The following is a 15,225-nucleotide window of genomic DNA, read 5'->3' on the forward strand; positions in this document are numbered from 1 at the left end:
TGTTGCATGATAAATTGTAGTTTTTATTGGAACTACTTTGTGGTTTATGAGATTTTTCTAATCGATTTATGTTCAATTTTTTTTTTATTTGAAATTATCAAAACAAAATTTGGCTTTTTTTGTATGTTTACAGGGCAGGATAAACAGTGTGCTCACTTCACATGCGATACCAAATCTATATAATTTATATATACTTTAAATTACTTTCTCACAATATGCTCCCATTAAAGAAAATGTTTTTACGAGTCAAAAAACTTATTTTTTTCAGCTATAGGGGATGTACGAGGGCTTATTTTTAGAACTGTAAATTTTAGTGGATATAATTTTTAAGCTTGTGACTTTGATTGTCTAGTATTCAATTTTCTTTGAGGCAAAGTGACCAAGAAGTGGTAATTTTGGCTTCTTTTATGGCTTCGGAAAAATAACTTAACTTTGCAAGTGTGATGCATAAAACCTAGTGTTACACAAGGATGAGAGAAGATCAGATCTCTCTCCTGTGCCTACCAGTCAGCTCCACCACAGCTCTTACTACTCTCCTCCTTCACAATGGCTGAAGTCGTGGGTGGGGAAGCTGCAATAGACTATTTCAGACTGTGACAGCTTTAAAATGAGACCAGAATCAATACTGTAGTTGCAACCCAACTGGTGATATCACTGGTTAATGTGAGAGTCGGCAGAGCAAGCTGCCACACACCTTCAGCTCTCACTTTAAGGCTATGTGCCCACGATGCAGAAATGCTCAGGATTTTTTCCTGAGCGTTTCTGCATCTCCCTGGCAGAAAAAACGCATGCGGATTGTACATGCGGATTGTACATGCTTTTTCCTGCCAGGGACATGCGGATGTGAAGCGTTCTTCACATGCATTTCCGCATGCGGGTTGTCAAGAGCTTTCCAAGCGATTTTAGCATCACTTGGAAAGTGCTTGACAACTAGGTCAAACGGCATGGATTTATATATTGTGACCCGAGAGAATGGTTAAAAATAAAAAAATAAACCTATACTTACCTTCTGATGGCCCCCGAGAATTGCTGCGCTCCTGTGCTGGCTGCCTAAGGCCTAAGGCTGTGTGCCCACGATGCGTTTTCAGTACAGAGCACCGCAATCTGCCGTTTGACCTAGTTGTCAAGCACTTTCTAAGTGATGCTAAAATCGCTTGGAAAGTGCTTGACACCCGCATGCAGAAATGCCAGTGAAGAATGCTTCATTTCCGCATGTCCCTGGCATGAAAAACGCATGTACAATCCGCATGTACAATCCGCATGTGTTTTTTTCTGCCAGGGAGATGCAGAAACGCCCAGGAAAAAATCCGGAGCATTTCTGCATCGTGGGCACATAGCGAAGGCTTAGTGCTCACAATGCAGAAATGAAGCAGAAATTTTCCTGAGCATTTCTGCATCTCCTTGGCAGAAAAATGCATGCGTTTTTTACATGCGTTTTTGACCCTTTTTTGCATGCGCATTTGCCATGCGTTTTTCCAATGCATTGTATAGGCAAATACGCATGCAGAAACACACAAGAATTGGTCATGTCCGTATTTTTTCTGCGAGCAAAATCTGCGCAGAAAACATCCTGACCATGTGCACAGAACTTACAGAATGTCATAGGAAGTCATGGGATAAGGTATGCAATGCGTTTCTGGAGCGTTTATGCGCTGCAAAAACGCACCAAAAAAGCATCGTGGGCACACAGCCTTACTCTTGGTATCTCAGAATGTGTTATCTGTGACAATGATAGTCTCATTTTAAGGGAAGAGCCAGACCGCCGTATAACTTAGACGAGGATTGCAACGCAATGCAAGGACTGGGCTGCTGACTCTCTCGACCCGAGCGGGACAGCATGTATTTTATGCAGCGGTCATGCTCGGGTTGGGAGAGCCAATGGCCAGTACGTGCATTGCGTTGCAATCCTCGTCTAAGTCATATGGCTGTCTGGCTCTTCCCTAAAGCTGAAAATCTCAGCTTTAAAATTAGCCCTTAATTGCTGCTGTAGCTGCGATCTACATCTATGGTTTGATTTCTTTGCCTGTGTGGATTGGGTGGGTTGTTACTGACATCTGGTGAGAATTTCATGTCAATAGCACCTTATGGAATATATTTACTTAAATTGGTGACGTGTTCAATGCTTAGTTCACCAGCTGTATATACTTGTCTATAGCATTGCCACCCAGCAAGGATGAATAAGATATGTCTTGGGCAGAGAAAAATTGAATAGGAAAAATGTGCAAAGAAAAGATTCAGGAATCAGTCAGATACAAAATCACTTTTATTCCATGGGAATGGTCAAAATATATTTACCACTTTGTAAATTAAGTCAGTAACTAGCTCTGAATTACCTATACAGGTTTATGTTGGTTACACAACAATAAAATGATGTGCAAAGTCTGAATGTTAATCACACACCTGCATGTGGCATATTCTCACAATGCTAAACAGTCTACAACTACTTACCCTAAGAATGTAGGATGGAATTTTTTATCCTCAAAACACCCAAACTATACTCACGACTATAGTAAAATTAACTGCATAAAACAGCAAAATTGCTTTCAAATATACAGTGACACAAAGTTTAAAGTCTTCTTTGCGTATCCATAATGCAACACTGTTCATGAAGGCCTGGCTGCTTATTCCAGGAATTTGTCTTGTTGCATTTTTGCCATTTTGTTTAATTGACTTCTTTCTTGTTGCAACTCTCCTACAATAATAGAAAACGGTTTCAGCACATTCCTGTTTTCAGTTTTATGTCACGAGTCACATGAAGCCTAAGCACAGCACATTCTGCAGAGCTGAACAGAAGGTGGAATTGTTCTCTATACTTCTGAAAATAAAACTGGAGAACTGAAGTACGGCTCCCAAAACGTTGTAAAAAAAAAGAAGAGAATGAAAAAAAGAATAATCAAGAAATGTTGTCCTATAAGAGGGCTTAGCCTTGCTGAAATGGGGCAGGACTCAAAGTGTGACAAACCTATAAGGCACTATAAGATTTGCGCATTTTTAAAATTGACAAGTCTAAATTTGCATTGTCCAAAAGTTATATTAATAAGTGTGCTTTAATGTATTCCAAAAGGATTATACAAGCAAAGGATTAAAGCTTCATGTCCCCTAGACACTATGAGGGACATAAAAAAAGAAAGCAAATCAGTAAATTGCATGTACCCAGATATAAAGCCACCGAAAAATACAAGTCCCCTGCAGAGTAACAAGCCCTTCCTTATACAGATACAATGGTGGGTAAATTATATATTAATTAAATAAATAAGAATTAAAAAAAAAACACACAACACTTGGCCATTTACTTGGAGGAGGCCCAAGCAGTAATCATTATTACACCAATAATCATGTAATTACAATACCCAGGATTGTTTCCAGCCCTCCATGATGTTGCTGTGCTCACTGACAGCACTCTTCCATCTTGCGAGTTCATTTGACCAGCCATGGTTTAGTGAACCTAAAGAAATAGAGAAGAAATAGGTTAGTAAATATAATGCACCAGTATGGCAGATTCAACATTAGGCAACTGTAGTTTAGGACATGAACCTTTATAGAGTTTGCTCCAAGTTGGGAAGTTATCCCCTATCCAATAACTTCCAGAATACAAGGAACCGTCCGCTGGGCCCCCCACCAATCCGGAGAACAGGGCTTCACTGGGTGAATGGAGCAGAGGTCAAGCCTGCACACCTCCACGCATTCTTAATAGGAGCGTCAGAGCCAGCAGAGCACAGCACTTGGCTATCTCTGAGAGCGGAGATGTGCAGGTTGGACCTATGCTCCATTCACAGGGGGCTCTTCAAAACCCCGTTCTGAGTTTGGCACAACCCCTTTAAACTTCCCATATATTTTAGCAACAAGGTGTATGCAAAATAGTTTTAGTTATTAGAGGTCCACTGTAACAAGAAAGCCACGTCATAATGTATAATGGTATTTTTTAACCATGTAGCAATGTCAAGAAACAGCTCAATTCAGTCAATTACCGTATTTTTCAGACTATAAGATGCACCAGACCATAATACGCACCCCAAATTTAGAGGAGGAAAATAGAAAAAAAAATGTAATATGAAAATGGGGGGTCCGAATTTAGCTCACCGGGGGATGTGACAACGGTGGAGAGGAGTTACAGGAGGCAGGGTCACCGCTGCAGGAAGCCAGCGGCAGCAAGAGTGGGGCGATGCTGTGTGCCCTGAGCTGGGAGGAGGGGGTGTCCTGGCGGTGCATGGCAGGAGCCATTGATCTTCCGGTGGTAGGCTTCAGGAAAAGGTCGGTGGTGCAAGGCAGGAGCGGAGTACTTGCTCTACACATTGGTCTCCCGGCGATAGGCTTCAGGTGGCGCATGAACAGGTTGAGATCTCAGCTCGTCATTGAGCAGAGATCTAAATTTGTGCATGCACCGACACCAGCGGCCATTTCCTGAAACCCACCGCCAGGAGATAAATGTGCAGAACGGGGGACTCGGCTTCTGCCTTGGACATTTTTCAGAAGCACACCGCCGGGAGATCAATGGCTCCTAGCTCGAACTGCCAAGACACCCGCTCCTCTCAGCCAAGGTCTTGCAGCATCGCCCCACTCTTGCCGCCGCCGGCTTCCTGCAGCGGCAACCATGCCTTCTGTGACCCCACTCCACCGCCACCCCTACAACTCCGGTCAGCTAAATTCTGACTTAGGCTATGTGCCCACGATGCAGAAATGCGCCGGATTTTTTCCTGAGCGTTTCTGCATCTCCCTGGCAGAAAAAAACGCATGCGGATTGTACATGCGTTTTTCCTGCCAGGGACATGCGGATGTGAAGCGTTCTTCACTTGCATTTCCGCATGTGGGTTGACAACCGCTTTCCAAGCGATTTTAGCATCACTTGGAAAGTGCTTGTCAACTTGGTCACACTATATAAATCCTTGCAAACGGCATGGATTTATATAGTGTGACCCGAGAGAATGTAAAAAAATAAATCTATACTTACCTTCCGAAGGCCCTCGCAGTCTTGCTTCACTGTCCCGCTGCCGGCAGATCGCGTTACACTGAAGGACCTGCCGACGTCAGCATCGTGTGACCAGTCACATGACTCTGACATCAGCGCAGGTCCTTCAGTCCATAGCAAACTGCCGGCAAGTGAAGAGAAGGAGAGCGCGGGCCGTCAGAAGGTAAGTATATATTTCTTTTTTATTTTATTCTTTTTTTCACAGGTTCTATGGTACTCCGGTCCAGAGGAGAGTCTCCTGTCGTCCACACCCGGGTACCATCCGCACATTAGAACGCATGGAATGTGCATCTACATACACAGTGATGCGTAATCCATGCGGTCTAAATGCAAGTCAATGGCGGCGAAAAAGCAGCACTTCCGCAAAATAATTTGTAGTGCTGCGTTTTTCCCCGCAATGATAATTCGCAGCGGAAATTTCCGCAGCATGTGCACAGCACCTGCGGATTATCATTGGGGAACATGGCAGACCTTCTACCATGCGTTTTTTAAGCGTTTCTGCAGCGTTTTTGCTGCTGCGGAAACGCTTAAAAAACGCATCGTGGGCACACAGCCTAAGATACACCCCCATTTTTCTACAAAATTGGGGGTGTGGGGTGGGTAGTGTGTCTTATAGTCTGAAAAATACAGTATTACTTAGCAAAATAAGTTGCAGTTTATAGCTGACACTGCTCAATCATGCACTGAAAAAGCCAGTGGTTTACCATATATCTTCCTCAGTGTAGGAGCTGAGCCAAGGAATGTTAACAGCTGAAAATCGGCAACTAGAGATCAATGAATGGATTTGCAGGACCCTGGCCTAGTGACCACCAATTGCCTCCTACCTGCTGGAATCTCCTGATTTGTAGACATCAAACACACATGACTTGGGCTGGGCTTACTAATCAGAATAGGCAGGGCTCCAATCTGGCAGACATGAACTGCAGATATGGCCGCTGGACCAGGGTCCTGTGAATCGATTCACTTCTCTCTACTCCGCACCGAATCGCCTATTTTTAGCAAGTTCCTTTTCACCCTTGCTCTACGTTTTTAAGTGATGGAGACCTTCCATAAGATTTTTACCTGTAGCTCTGATGAACACTTTGGAAGATTTCCGCCCAACTTCTGATTCAATTGTACAATGATACTCTGCATCCTTAGAGGCAATATCTCTCACCCAAGTAAGGATGTGCACATTTCCTTCAGCAAGTGGGAGTATAGCTTCCTTAGCACAACTCTCCATCTTTACTCCATCTTTTTCCCATACAAAATGTACATCTTTTGGACCTGAAGAACAAAAAGTTGTATAAACAAAGTTCAGATTGATGTTGTAGAAACGTTGACAATCTTTTAGATGCTATGACGACAACATATTTATACAAAAGTTGCAGCATTTCTTACACTAACATGACTAAAGTACTATTTGCTGCTTCATGATTCTCTTAGGCTATGTGCCCACATTGCGGAAATGAAGCAGAAAATTTCTGCTTCATTTCCGCATGTCCTTTCCCAGAAAAACGCATGCGGAATTTCGCAAGCATTTATCGCGCGTTTTCGACATGCGGAATTGCCTTGCGTTTTTTATTGCATTGGAAAGGCAATTCCGCATGCGGAAACGCTAAATTAATGAACATGCTGCGGATTTTTGTGCGCATCAAAAACCCTGCGGAAAAATCCGCAGCATGGGCATAGAACTTGCGGATTCTCTTTGGGGGCCATGGGGTGCGGATTACCAAGCGTTTTACAAGTGTTTCCGCTGCGGAAATTCCGCATCAAATACGCTTGTAAAACGCTACGTGGGCACATAGCCTTACAGTCATATGAACAGAGCCGACCTGCATTTTGTAAACTTACTAACGACCCTTTTACACTAAACGCATTAACTCTATTCTCTGAAAATTATGTCATAGATGCGACTCAATTCACTAACTATTCCAATTAGGAGTAATATAATAAAGTTATATAATAAAATGTAACTTTTATTGATAAATTTAAAAGTCCCAAAACAATACCAAATTAACATACAAAAAATGTATTAAAAACTATTATTAGTTCTCTCAGTATACAGTTAATGGGTAATATTCGATGTTATACATTACCCCAACTAAAGTGCTATAGGTGCAATATAATATCCTAGCCAACTGGGACAGTTAGCAGATGGGATTTCCTTATTACTGCTATTAGTGTATGCAGTTTCTACTAGATCTTAATGTATTAGAAACTGAATACACTAATAACCTCTAATAATATTATTAGCCATTAACTGCATACTGAGAGAACTAATAGTTTAACCCCGTCACGCAACAGCCAATTTCCGCTTTTGCATTTCCGTTTTTTCCTCCCAGAGCCATAACTCTCTTATTTTTCTGTTCACATAGACATATGAGGGCTTATTTTTTGCAGGATGAGTTGCACTTTTGAATGACACCATTTATTTTACCACATAATGTACTAGAAAATGGGAAAGAAAATCGAAGTGCGGTGAAATTGTGGGGGAAAAAAAACACAATTCTGACATTGTTTTTTGGGAATTGTTTTCACAGTGTACATTTTGTGGTAAAAATGACCTTGCAATACGATTCACCTCATCAATACGATTTCAGCGATACCCTACATGTCCAGTTTTTTTTTTATTTTAATGGTAAAAAAAAAAAATCAGAAGTTTGCAAAAAAAAAAATTTGGGGGTGATTTTGTCACTATTTTCCGAGACCCGTAACATTTTTATTTTTCGGTGAATGGAGCTGTATAAAGGCTTATTTTTTGCAGGGTGAAACTATGTTTTTATTAGTACCATTTTGGGATAGATGTGACTTTTTGATCACTTGTTACAGTATTATTTGTGGAATTGCGGCAACCAAAAAAAATTTAATTTTGGCATTCTTGAATTTCTTCCCTTTACGGTCTTTACTGATCGGGTTAATTGTTTTTAGATTTTGAGGGTTTCATTTTTTCATATTTTTTAAAACCTTTTTTTTTGTTTGTTAGCCCCATTAGGGGACATGAAGATGCGATCATCCGATCGCTTGTGCTATATATACAGCATCGCTGCATATAGCAAAAATTACGGTCTCCCTCCAAGCCTGGCCACAGGCAGTGTTTCAAAGGAGCTCCACAATGACAAGCACGGGGGGTCATCAGCTGACCCCCAGCTGTCATGGCAACCCATCGGCAACCCGTGATCACGTCACGGGCGCCGATGCAAGGAGTTAGTGACATGCGTGCACGTCGACACGTAAATGCCTCTGTCAGAGATTGTTAAGTAAAACATATATAAAAAAGTGAAATAAAGTTTAAAAATATGAAAAAATAAAAGTGAAAGTATGAAAGAACTATTTTTTTGTCTAGAAAATGTTTTGCTAGTAAAAATGCAAATAAAAGAAAAAAAGTCCACATATTTGGTATCGCTGTGTCCGTAACAAAACAATCTATAAAATTTTCATCTTATTTAACTAGTTTGGTAAAAAAATTAAAAAAAAACACAACAAAAATATAGCTTTATTGTCATAATGACACACAAAACAGAATAAAAAGTGATAAAAAAAAATCGGGGAAAAAAAAGGAATCAGAAAATGTTATGTAATCCAAAATGGTACGAATAAAAACTTCAACTCATCCCACAAAAAACAAGCCCTACACAACTCGTTCAGTGGAAAAATAAAAAAAGTTATCGCTCTCAGAATATGGCGATGCAATAACTAATACTTTTTTTTTGTAAATCAGTGTTTTAGAGTGCAAAAATAGCAAAATTATAAAGAAAACATACAACCCGTTAGTTGCTGTAATTTTACTGATCAGAAGAATTAAGTCACTTGATCACGTTTACAGCACAGTGAACAGCGTAAAATGGCGTGAAAATAAATTAAAGACAATTTCTGAATTGCTTTTTATTTGTTCATTCTCAAAAATGTGAATACAAATCAATTAAAAATGTTATGTACAGGGGGACACTGCAAAGAAGTCTTTACAGTGGGTCCCTATAGTGGATGGATGCTTTTGGATCCAGCCCGACAGTGCATAGTGATGGTTGCACCCAAAAGTGTCCAAAAGCGCAGTATGGACCACGCCTTAATTTGGGCCGCTGCTGGAACAGTTTCAGCTGGTCGTGAGCGTCAGACCCCCACTGATCTTGCATTGAGAGGAGTCATCAATTTTTAGGTCCTGAACAACCCTTTTAAAAATCTATGAGGCACACGTCTACGGAAGCACAAGCCGGGCACTATATATTAAGCACTAAAATAGCATATTTGCAATTTTCACTCTGTAACATCAATTGCGCACTAATTTCTGGAGATTGCCACTGGGGTCAAAATAGTCACTATACACCCCTAAATTATTTCCCTGAGTGTAATTTGCAAAATGGGGTCACTTTTTAGGGATTTCTGCTGTTTTGGAAGCTTAGGAGATCTGCAAACGGTGCCCACAAACTACAGGAGACTGTATGACCCCATATAGGGTATTGCTGCATTCAGAAGATATTGCCTAATAAATATTTGGGTACATTAAACAATATTTTAATTTTCACATCTTAATGTTACAATTCTGTGAAGCACCTGTGGGTTCAATATGCTCACCTAGATGAATTCCTTGAAGGGTGTAGTTTCCCAAATGGGTTCAATTGTGGGGGGGTTACTGCTCTGGCAGTAAAAAGGCTCTACAATTGAGGCATGGTGCCAGCAAACCATACGAGAAAACTCTGCTTTCAAAAACGACGCTCCTTTTTTTTGGAGCTCTCCAGTGTGCCCGAACAGTAGTTTTCCCCTCATTGTGTATCGGCATACTCCGGATAAATTGCACAACAAATTGAGCGGTCCATTTTCTCTTGTTACCCTTATGAAAATGAAAAATTTGGGGCTAGAGCAACATTTTTGGGGAAAGAAAAATGTATTTTTTACTTTTCACAGTCCAATGTTTTAAAATTCCGTGAAGCACCCGTGGGTTCAAGATGCTTATAAAACCTCTAGATAAATTCCTTGAGGGGTCTAGTTTCTAAAATGGGGTCACTTGTGGGGGGTTTCCACTGTTTAGGCACATCAGGGGCTATGCAAACATGACATGGCATCTATCGATTTCAGCCAATTTTGTGCTCCAAAAAATGGTGCTTCTTCGCTTCCGGGCACTACCGTGCAAACAAACAATAGTTTTCCCTCACATATGGGGTATCTGAGTACTGTTAATTTTCACAATGTTAAAAATTTGGGGCTAAAGCAACATTTTTGTGGGAAAAAGTTAATTTTCATTTTTTCCTTCCAAATTGCTTTAATTCTTTTGAAGCACCTAAAAGGTTCATAAACTTCTTAAATGTGATTTTGAGCACTTTGAGGGGTGCAGTTAAAATGGTGTCACTTTTGGGTATTTTCTGTCACATAGGCCCGTCAAAGTCACTTCAAATTGTCTAGAATAGATAGGGGACGCCATGTTGAATTTGCAGAGCCCCTGATGTGTTGAAATAGTGGAAACCCCCCCACAAAAGACCCCATTTTGGAAACAACACCCCTCAAGGAAATTATCTAGAGGTATGAGCACCTTGAACCCACAGGTGCGTCGCAGAATTTTATAACGTTGAGCTGTGAAAATGAAAAAATATATATTTTTCTGCAAAAAGGTGTTTTTTGGACCAAATTTTACATTTTTCATTTTTACAAGGGTAGCATGAGAAAATGGACCATGCAATTTGTTGTGCAATTTCTCCCGGGTACGAGGGAAAACTAGTTTCGTTACACGACAGGACTTGGAAAGGAAGGAGTGCCAATTGAATTCTGGAGTGCAATTTTTGCTGAAATAGATTGCAGATACCATGTTACAATTGAAGAGCCCATGACATGCTAAAAACAGCAGAAACCCCCACAAGTGACCCCATTTTGGAAACTACATCTCTTGAGGAGTTCATCTAGGGGTGTGGTTACCATTTTTAACCCTTAGGCGATTCACAGAAATGTATAATATTGGGCTGCGTAAATTAAAAATTACCATTTTTTCCACTAAAATGTTACTTTGGCCTCAAGCTTTTAATTTTCAAAGAGGGATATTTGGAGAAAATGGACCATAAAATATTTTACACAATTTCTCCTGAGTACACAAATACCCCACATGTGGTCAAAAACAACTTTTGAGGCACAGTGCAAAGCTCAGAAGGGAAGAAACACCATATTGGAGTTCAGGTTTTGCTGGAATGGCTGCAAGGTCACCCCTGAGGTGCCAGAACAGTGGAACACCCCATAAGTGACCTCAATTTACAAACTACGTCTCAATAAATTCATCTAGGGGTGTAGTGATCATATTGACACCATAGGTATGTCTCAAAATTTCATACCATTGTGCAGTGAAGAAAAAATAATTACATTTTGACCACAAAAATTTTGTTTTAGCCCCAGGTTTTACATTTTCACAAGGGGAAATGGGTAAAAATGGCACCAAAATTTATCACACAATTTCTGCTGAACGTGAAAATACCCCATATGTGGCTGTACAGCACTGTTTAGCCATACAGCGAGACTCGGGAGGGAAGGCATGCTATTTGACTCTTGGAGCGCAGATATTCCTAGAGCAGTCTGCAGACTCCATATACAGAGTCCCTAAGTGCCAGAAGAACAGAATCCCTCCCTCCCTCCCTCAAGTGACCATATTTTGGAAATTACACCCCTCTAGGAGTTTATCTACAGGGGTAGTGACAATTTTGACTCCATGGGTGTTTTCCAGAAACAAGCCGCAGTGAATGTCCCTGAGTGAAAATTGCAAACCTGCCATTGTAGTGCCTGTACATTGAAGTGCTCAGTACATTATGCCCAGCTCATGCTTCTGGAGACATGCACCTGTAAATTAAGTGGGCTCTCATCGCTACAGAAATGCCAAACATTTGGATGGAAAATGTGGTTTAGGCACACTGGGGTTCAGAAGGGAGTGCATTTTGATTTGGGAGCACAGAATTCAATGGATTTCTTTTGGGGGGCGAGAAGCCATGGCGCTTTTCCAGAGCCTTTGTACTACCAGTAAAGTGGAAGCCCCCTATATTTTCATTGACAGATGACAGACCTGAGTGGGGACTTGCTTTTTTGCGCATTGATTTGAAGTTTTTACTGGGAACATTTTGCATAACATTTTGGATCACATTTATCCGGCACTCTACGCTGAGCACTTACATAGGGGAGTTTCCATCTAAATCTCCGAATGACGCGATTCAGATGAAACCCCCGAGGGATTCTTTCACTATCCCTAGAAGGCATACCTGGGGCCTCGCAGGCCCGCCCTGTTAATTGTTTTCTATTTTCTGCAAGATTACTTTAGTTAGAATTTTGAAACTCTAGGTATTCCTCAGGTATATAGTTGTTTGTCATTTCCAGTTGTTCATTTATTTTTATGTTACAGGCATTTTCGGTATAACAACTCTTTTTTGAAAATACCCATTTTTATGGTCATGCGTTCTAGGGCTATATTGAGGCAGCAGAGTCACTCTGGAAGCTGTCTGGCCTCTGTTCAGCAGTGTTCATCTTTTCAGAGGTGCACAAAACTGTGGTTAACTGCGCTTTTATGCACGCTTAAAAAGACAAGACACTGCCAGATCATAGGCCAGACGGAGTCCACAGTTTCTCCATCTGCCTTATTATAGGGAATCTTCCGCCAGGGGTTCCTTCTGAACCAAGTATTTCAGAGAATTACACAAAGCCGGTATAAGCGCTCGCCGTAGAGCATAGGATAAATGTTAGCTGAGCCTTACTGCGATCGTTGTGCGGTACAAGTGATTAGACGACTTTAAATCTGGTATCACTGTAATCGCACCACCCCGAAGAGTATATCGATTTTTTTTATGTTTGGCTTCTGTCACACTAAAAAAAGTTTTTATTTTTTACAAAAAAAGTTTTGAGAACTATAATTTTCTATATTTCTACTGATAGTCACGTGAGGGCTTGTTTTTTGCAGGACGTTGTTAGTGGTTCCATTTTTATGTACATAACCCCCTAAATTCTTTTTGATGGCTTTCTATTCCGATTTTTAGGAGGCAGAATGAATTAAAAAAAAACAGCAAATCAGGAATTTTTTTTGGAGGTTTTTTTCTATGCCGTTCCGCATGTGGTAAAATTGATAAGGCAGCTTTATTCTTCGGGATAGTATGATTACAGTGATGGCACATTTATATCATTTTTTTTTGTTTGTTTTGCTGTTTTTACTCAACATTTTTTTTTAGAAAAAAGAATTGTTTTTGCACCGCTATATTGTGATAGCTTGTTTGTTTTTTTCCCACTGATGGAGCTGTATGGCGGCTTGTTGTTTGCAGGCAAGATGACTTTTTCAGCGATAAAATTGTTATTTACATTCGTCTTTTTGATCACGTTTTATTACACTTTTTGTTCGTTGGTATGATTAAAAAGCATAGGTTTTTGCCACCATTTTTTTTATGGTGTTCATTGAAGGGGTTAACTAGTTAGTTTTATAGGTCAGGTCTTTCTGCACACGGTGATAGCAAATGTGTGTAATTCTGCTTATTTTTGTTTTTAGATAAATAAACGTAATTATTAATATAATGTTTTATTCAGTTATTTAGAGATTTATTTTTTTTTAAATATGCCCAAAAAAATTTTAAACCTTTTTTTTATCTTGCAGTTTTACTTAGTCCCTCTATGGAAATGCATTATACCTGTCAGTTTTACACTGACAGAATGCTGCAATTGTCATTGATCGCAGAATTTAGGGGGTTCAACAGCCCGGGGCGATGCGGGCATCGCTCCTGGCAGTGACAGCCGGGTCTCAGCCATCACGTAAACGTAGCTCCCAGCGGTGATCGTGCGGGCACTACTCCTGTGCCCGCACGATCGTCAGGATGTACAGGTACGTCCATTTGCGGGAATGCACTGCAAAATAGGATGTAACGGTATGTCTAATATCGGGAAGGGGTTGAATCTCCTAGATCTTAAAGGGAATCTGTTAGCAGGATTTCATTGTCCCCCCTCCCAAACTACTGCGCATTTAGCTCTTTCAAAAAGAAGTCCATTAATACCTTTGCCTGAAGTCACACAGAATAGAGGCTGTCAGTCAAGCAGGATAAGTAGGCCCTGGGCATGGAATTGAGCTGGAGTGACAGAGGCTTCAGATTTACAATAGCTCTTCAGGCTCATTTCCATATCAATTCAAAAGCAGATTTCTCAGTAACTATGGAATGGCAATGTAAAGGTATTGCTGGACTTGTCCTTGAAAGAGCTGCATGCGCATATACAGTACAAACCAAAAGTTTGGACACACCTTCTCATTTAAAGATTTTTCTGTATTTTCATGACTATGAAAATTGTACATTCACACTGAAGGCATCAAAACTATGAATTAGCATATGTGGAATTGTATACTTAACAAAAAAGTGTGAAACAACTGAAAATATGTCTTATATTCTAGGTTCTTCAAAGTAGCCACCTTTTGCTTTGATGACTGCTTTGCACACTCTTGGCATTCTCTTGATGAGCTTCAAGAGGTAGTCATCGGAAATGGTCTTCCAACAATCTTGAAGGAGTTCCCAGAGATGATTAGCACTTGTTGGCCCTTTTGCCTTCACTCTGCGGTCCAGCTCACCCCAAACCATCTCGATTGGGTTCAGGTCTGGTGACTGTGGAGGCCAGGTCATCTGGCGTAGCACCCCATCACTCACCTTCTTGCTCAAATAGCTCTTACACAGCCTGGAGGTGTGTTTGGGGTCATTGTCCTGTTGAAAAATAAATGATGGTCCAACTAAACGCAAACCGGATGGAATAGCGTGCCGCTGCAAGATGCTGTGGTAGCCATGCTGGTTCAGTATGCCTTCAATTTTGAATAAATCCCCAACAGTGTCACCAGCAAAGCACCCCCACACCATCACACCTCCTCCTCCATGCTTCACGGTGGGAACCAGGCATGTAGAGTCCATCCGTTCACCTTTTCTGCGTCGCACAAAGACACGGTGGTTGGAACCAAAGATCTCAAATTTGGACTCATCAGACCAAAGCACAGATTTCCACTGGTCTAATGTCCATTCCTTGTGTTCTTTAACCCAAACAAGTCTCTTCTGCTTGTTGCCTGTCCTTAGCAGTGGTTTCCTAGCAGCTATTTTACCATGAAGGCCTGCTGCACAAAGGCTCCTCTTAACAGTTGTTGCAGAGATGTGTCTGCTGCTAGAACTCTGTGTGGCATTGACCTGGTCTCTAATCTGAGCTGCTGTTAACCTGCGATTTCTCAGGCTGGTGACTCGGATAAACTTATCCTCAGAAGCAGAGGTGACTCTTGGTCTTCCTTTCCTGCGGCGTTCCTCATGTGAGCCAGTTTC

At 41.0% G+C, this 15,225-nt stretch overlaps 1 protein-coding gene across 2 annotated transcripts in view; it reads right to left on the bottom strand.

Annotated features, from left to right (window-relative positions):
• Positions 1–2,318: 2,318 nt before the first annotated feature.
• SEMA4D (semaphorin 4D) overlaps positions 2,319–15,225 on the bottom strand; it is a 93,867-nt gene continuing 80,960 nt past the window's right edge. The window contains exons 17-19 of one of the 2 annotated variants that reach the window (XM_073671012.1): positions 6,029–6,232; positions 3,351–3,445; positions 2,319–2,692 (exon numbers count right to left, since the gene is read on the bottom strand). In XM_073671012.1, coding sequence (XP_073527113.1) covers positions 2,663–2,692; positions 3,351–3,445; positions 6,029–6,232 — 329 coding nt within the window. In that variant the 3' untranslated portion in view covers positions 2,319–2,662. The remainder of the gene's footprint in view (positions 2,693–3,350; positions 3,446–6,028; positions 6,233–15,225) is intronic. The other variant, XM_073671013.1, reaches the window with a different exon arrangement.

The sequence above is a fragment of the Phyllobates terribilis genome, unplaced genomic scaffold (genome assembly GCF_046119375.1).
Source record: "Phyllobates terribilis strain yellow unplaced genomic scaffold, ASM4611937v1 Scaffold_1__5_contigs__length_1240528914, whole genome shotgun sequence".
NCBI lineage: Eukaryota > Metazoa > Chordata > Amphibia > Anura > Dendrobatidae > Phyllobates > Phyllobates terribilis.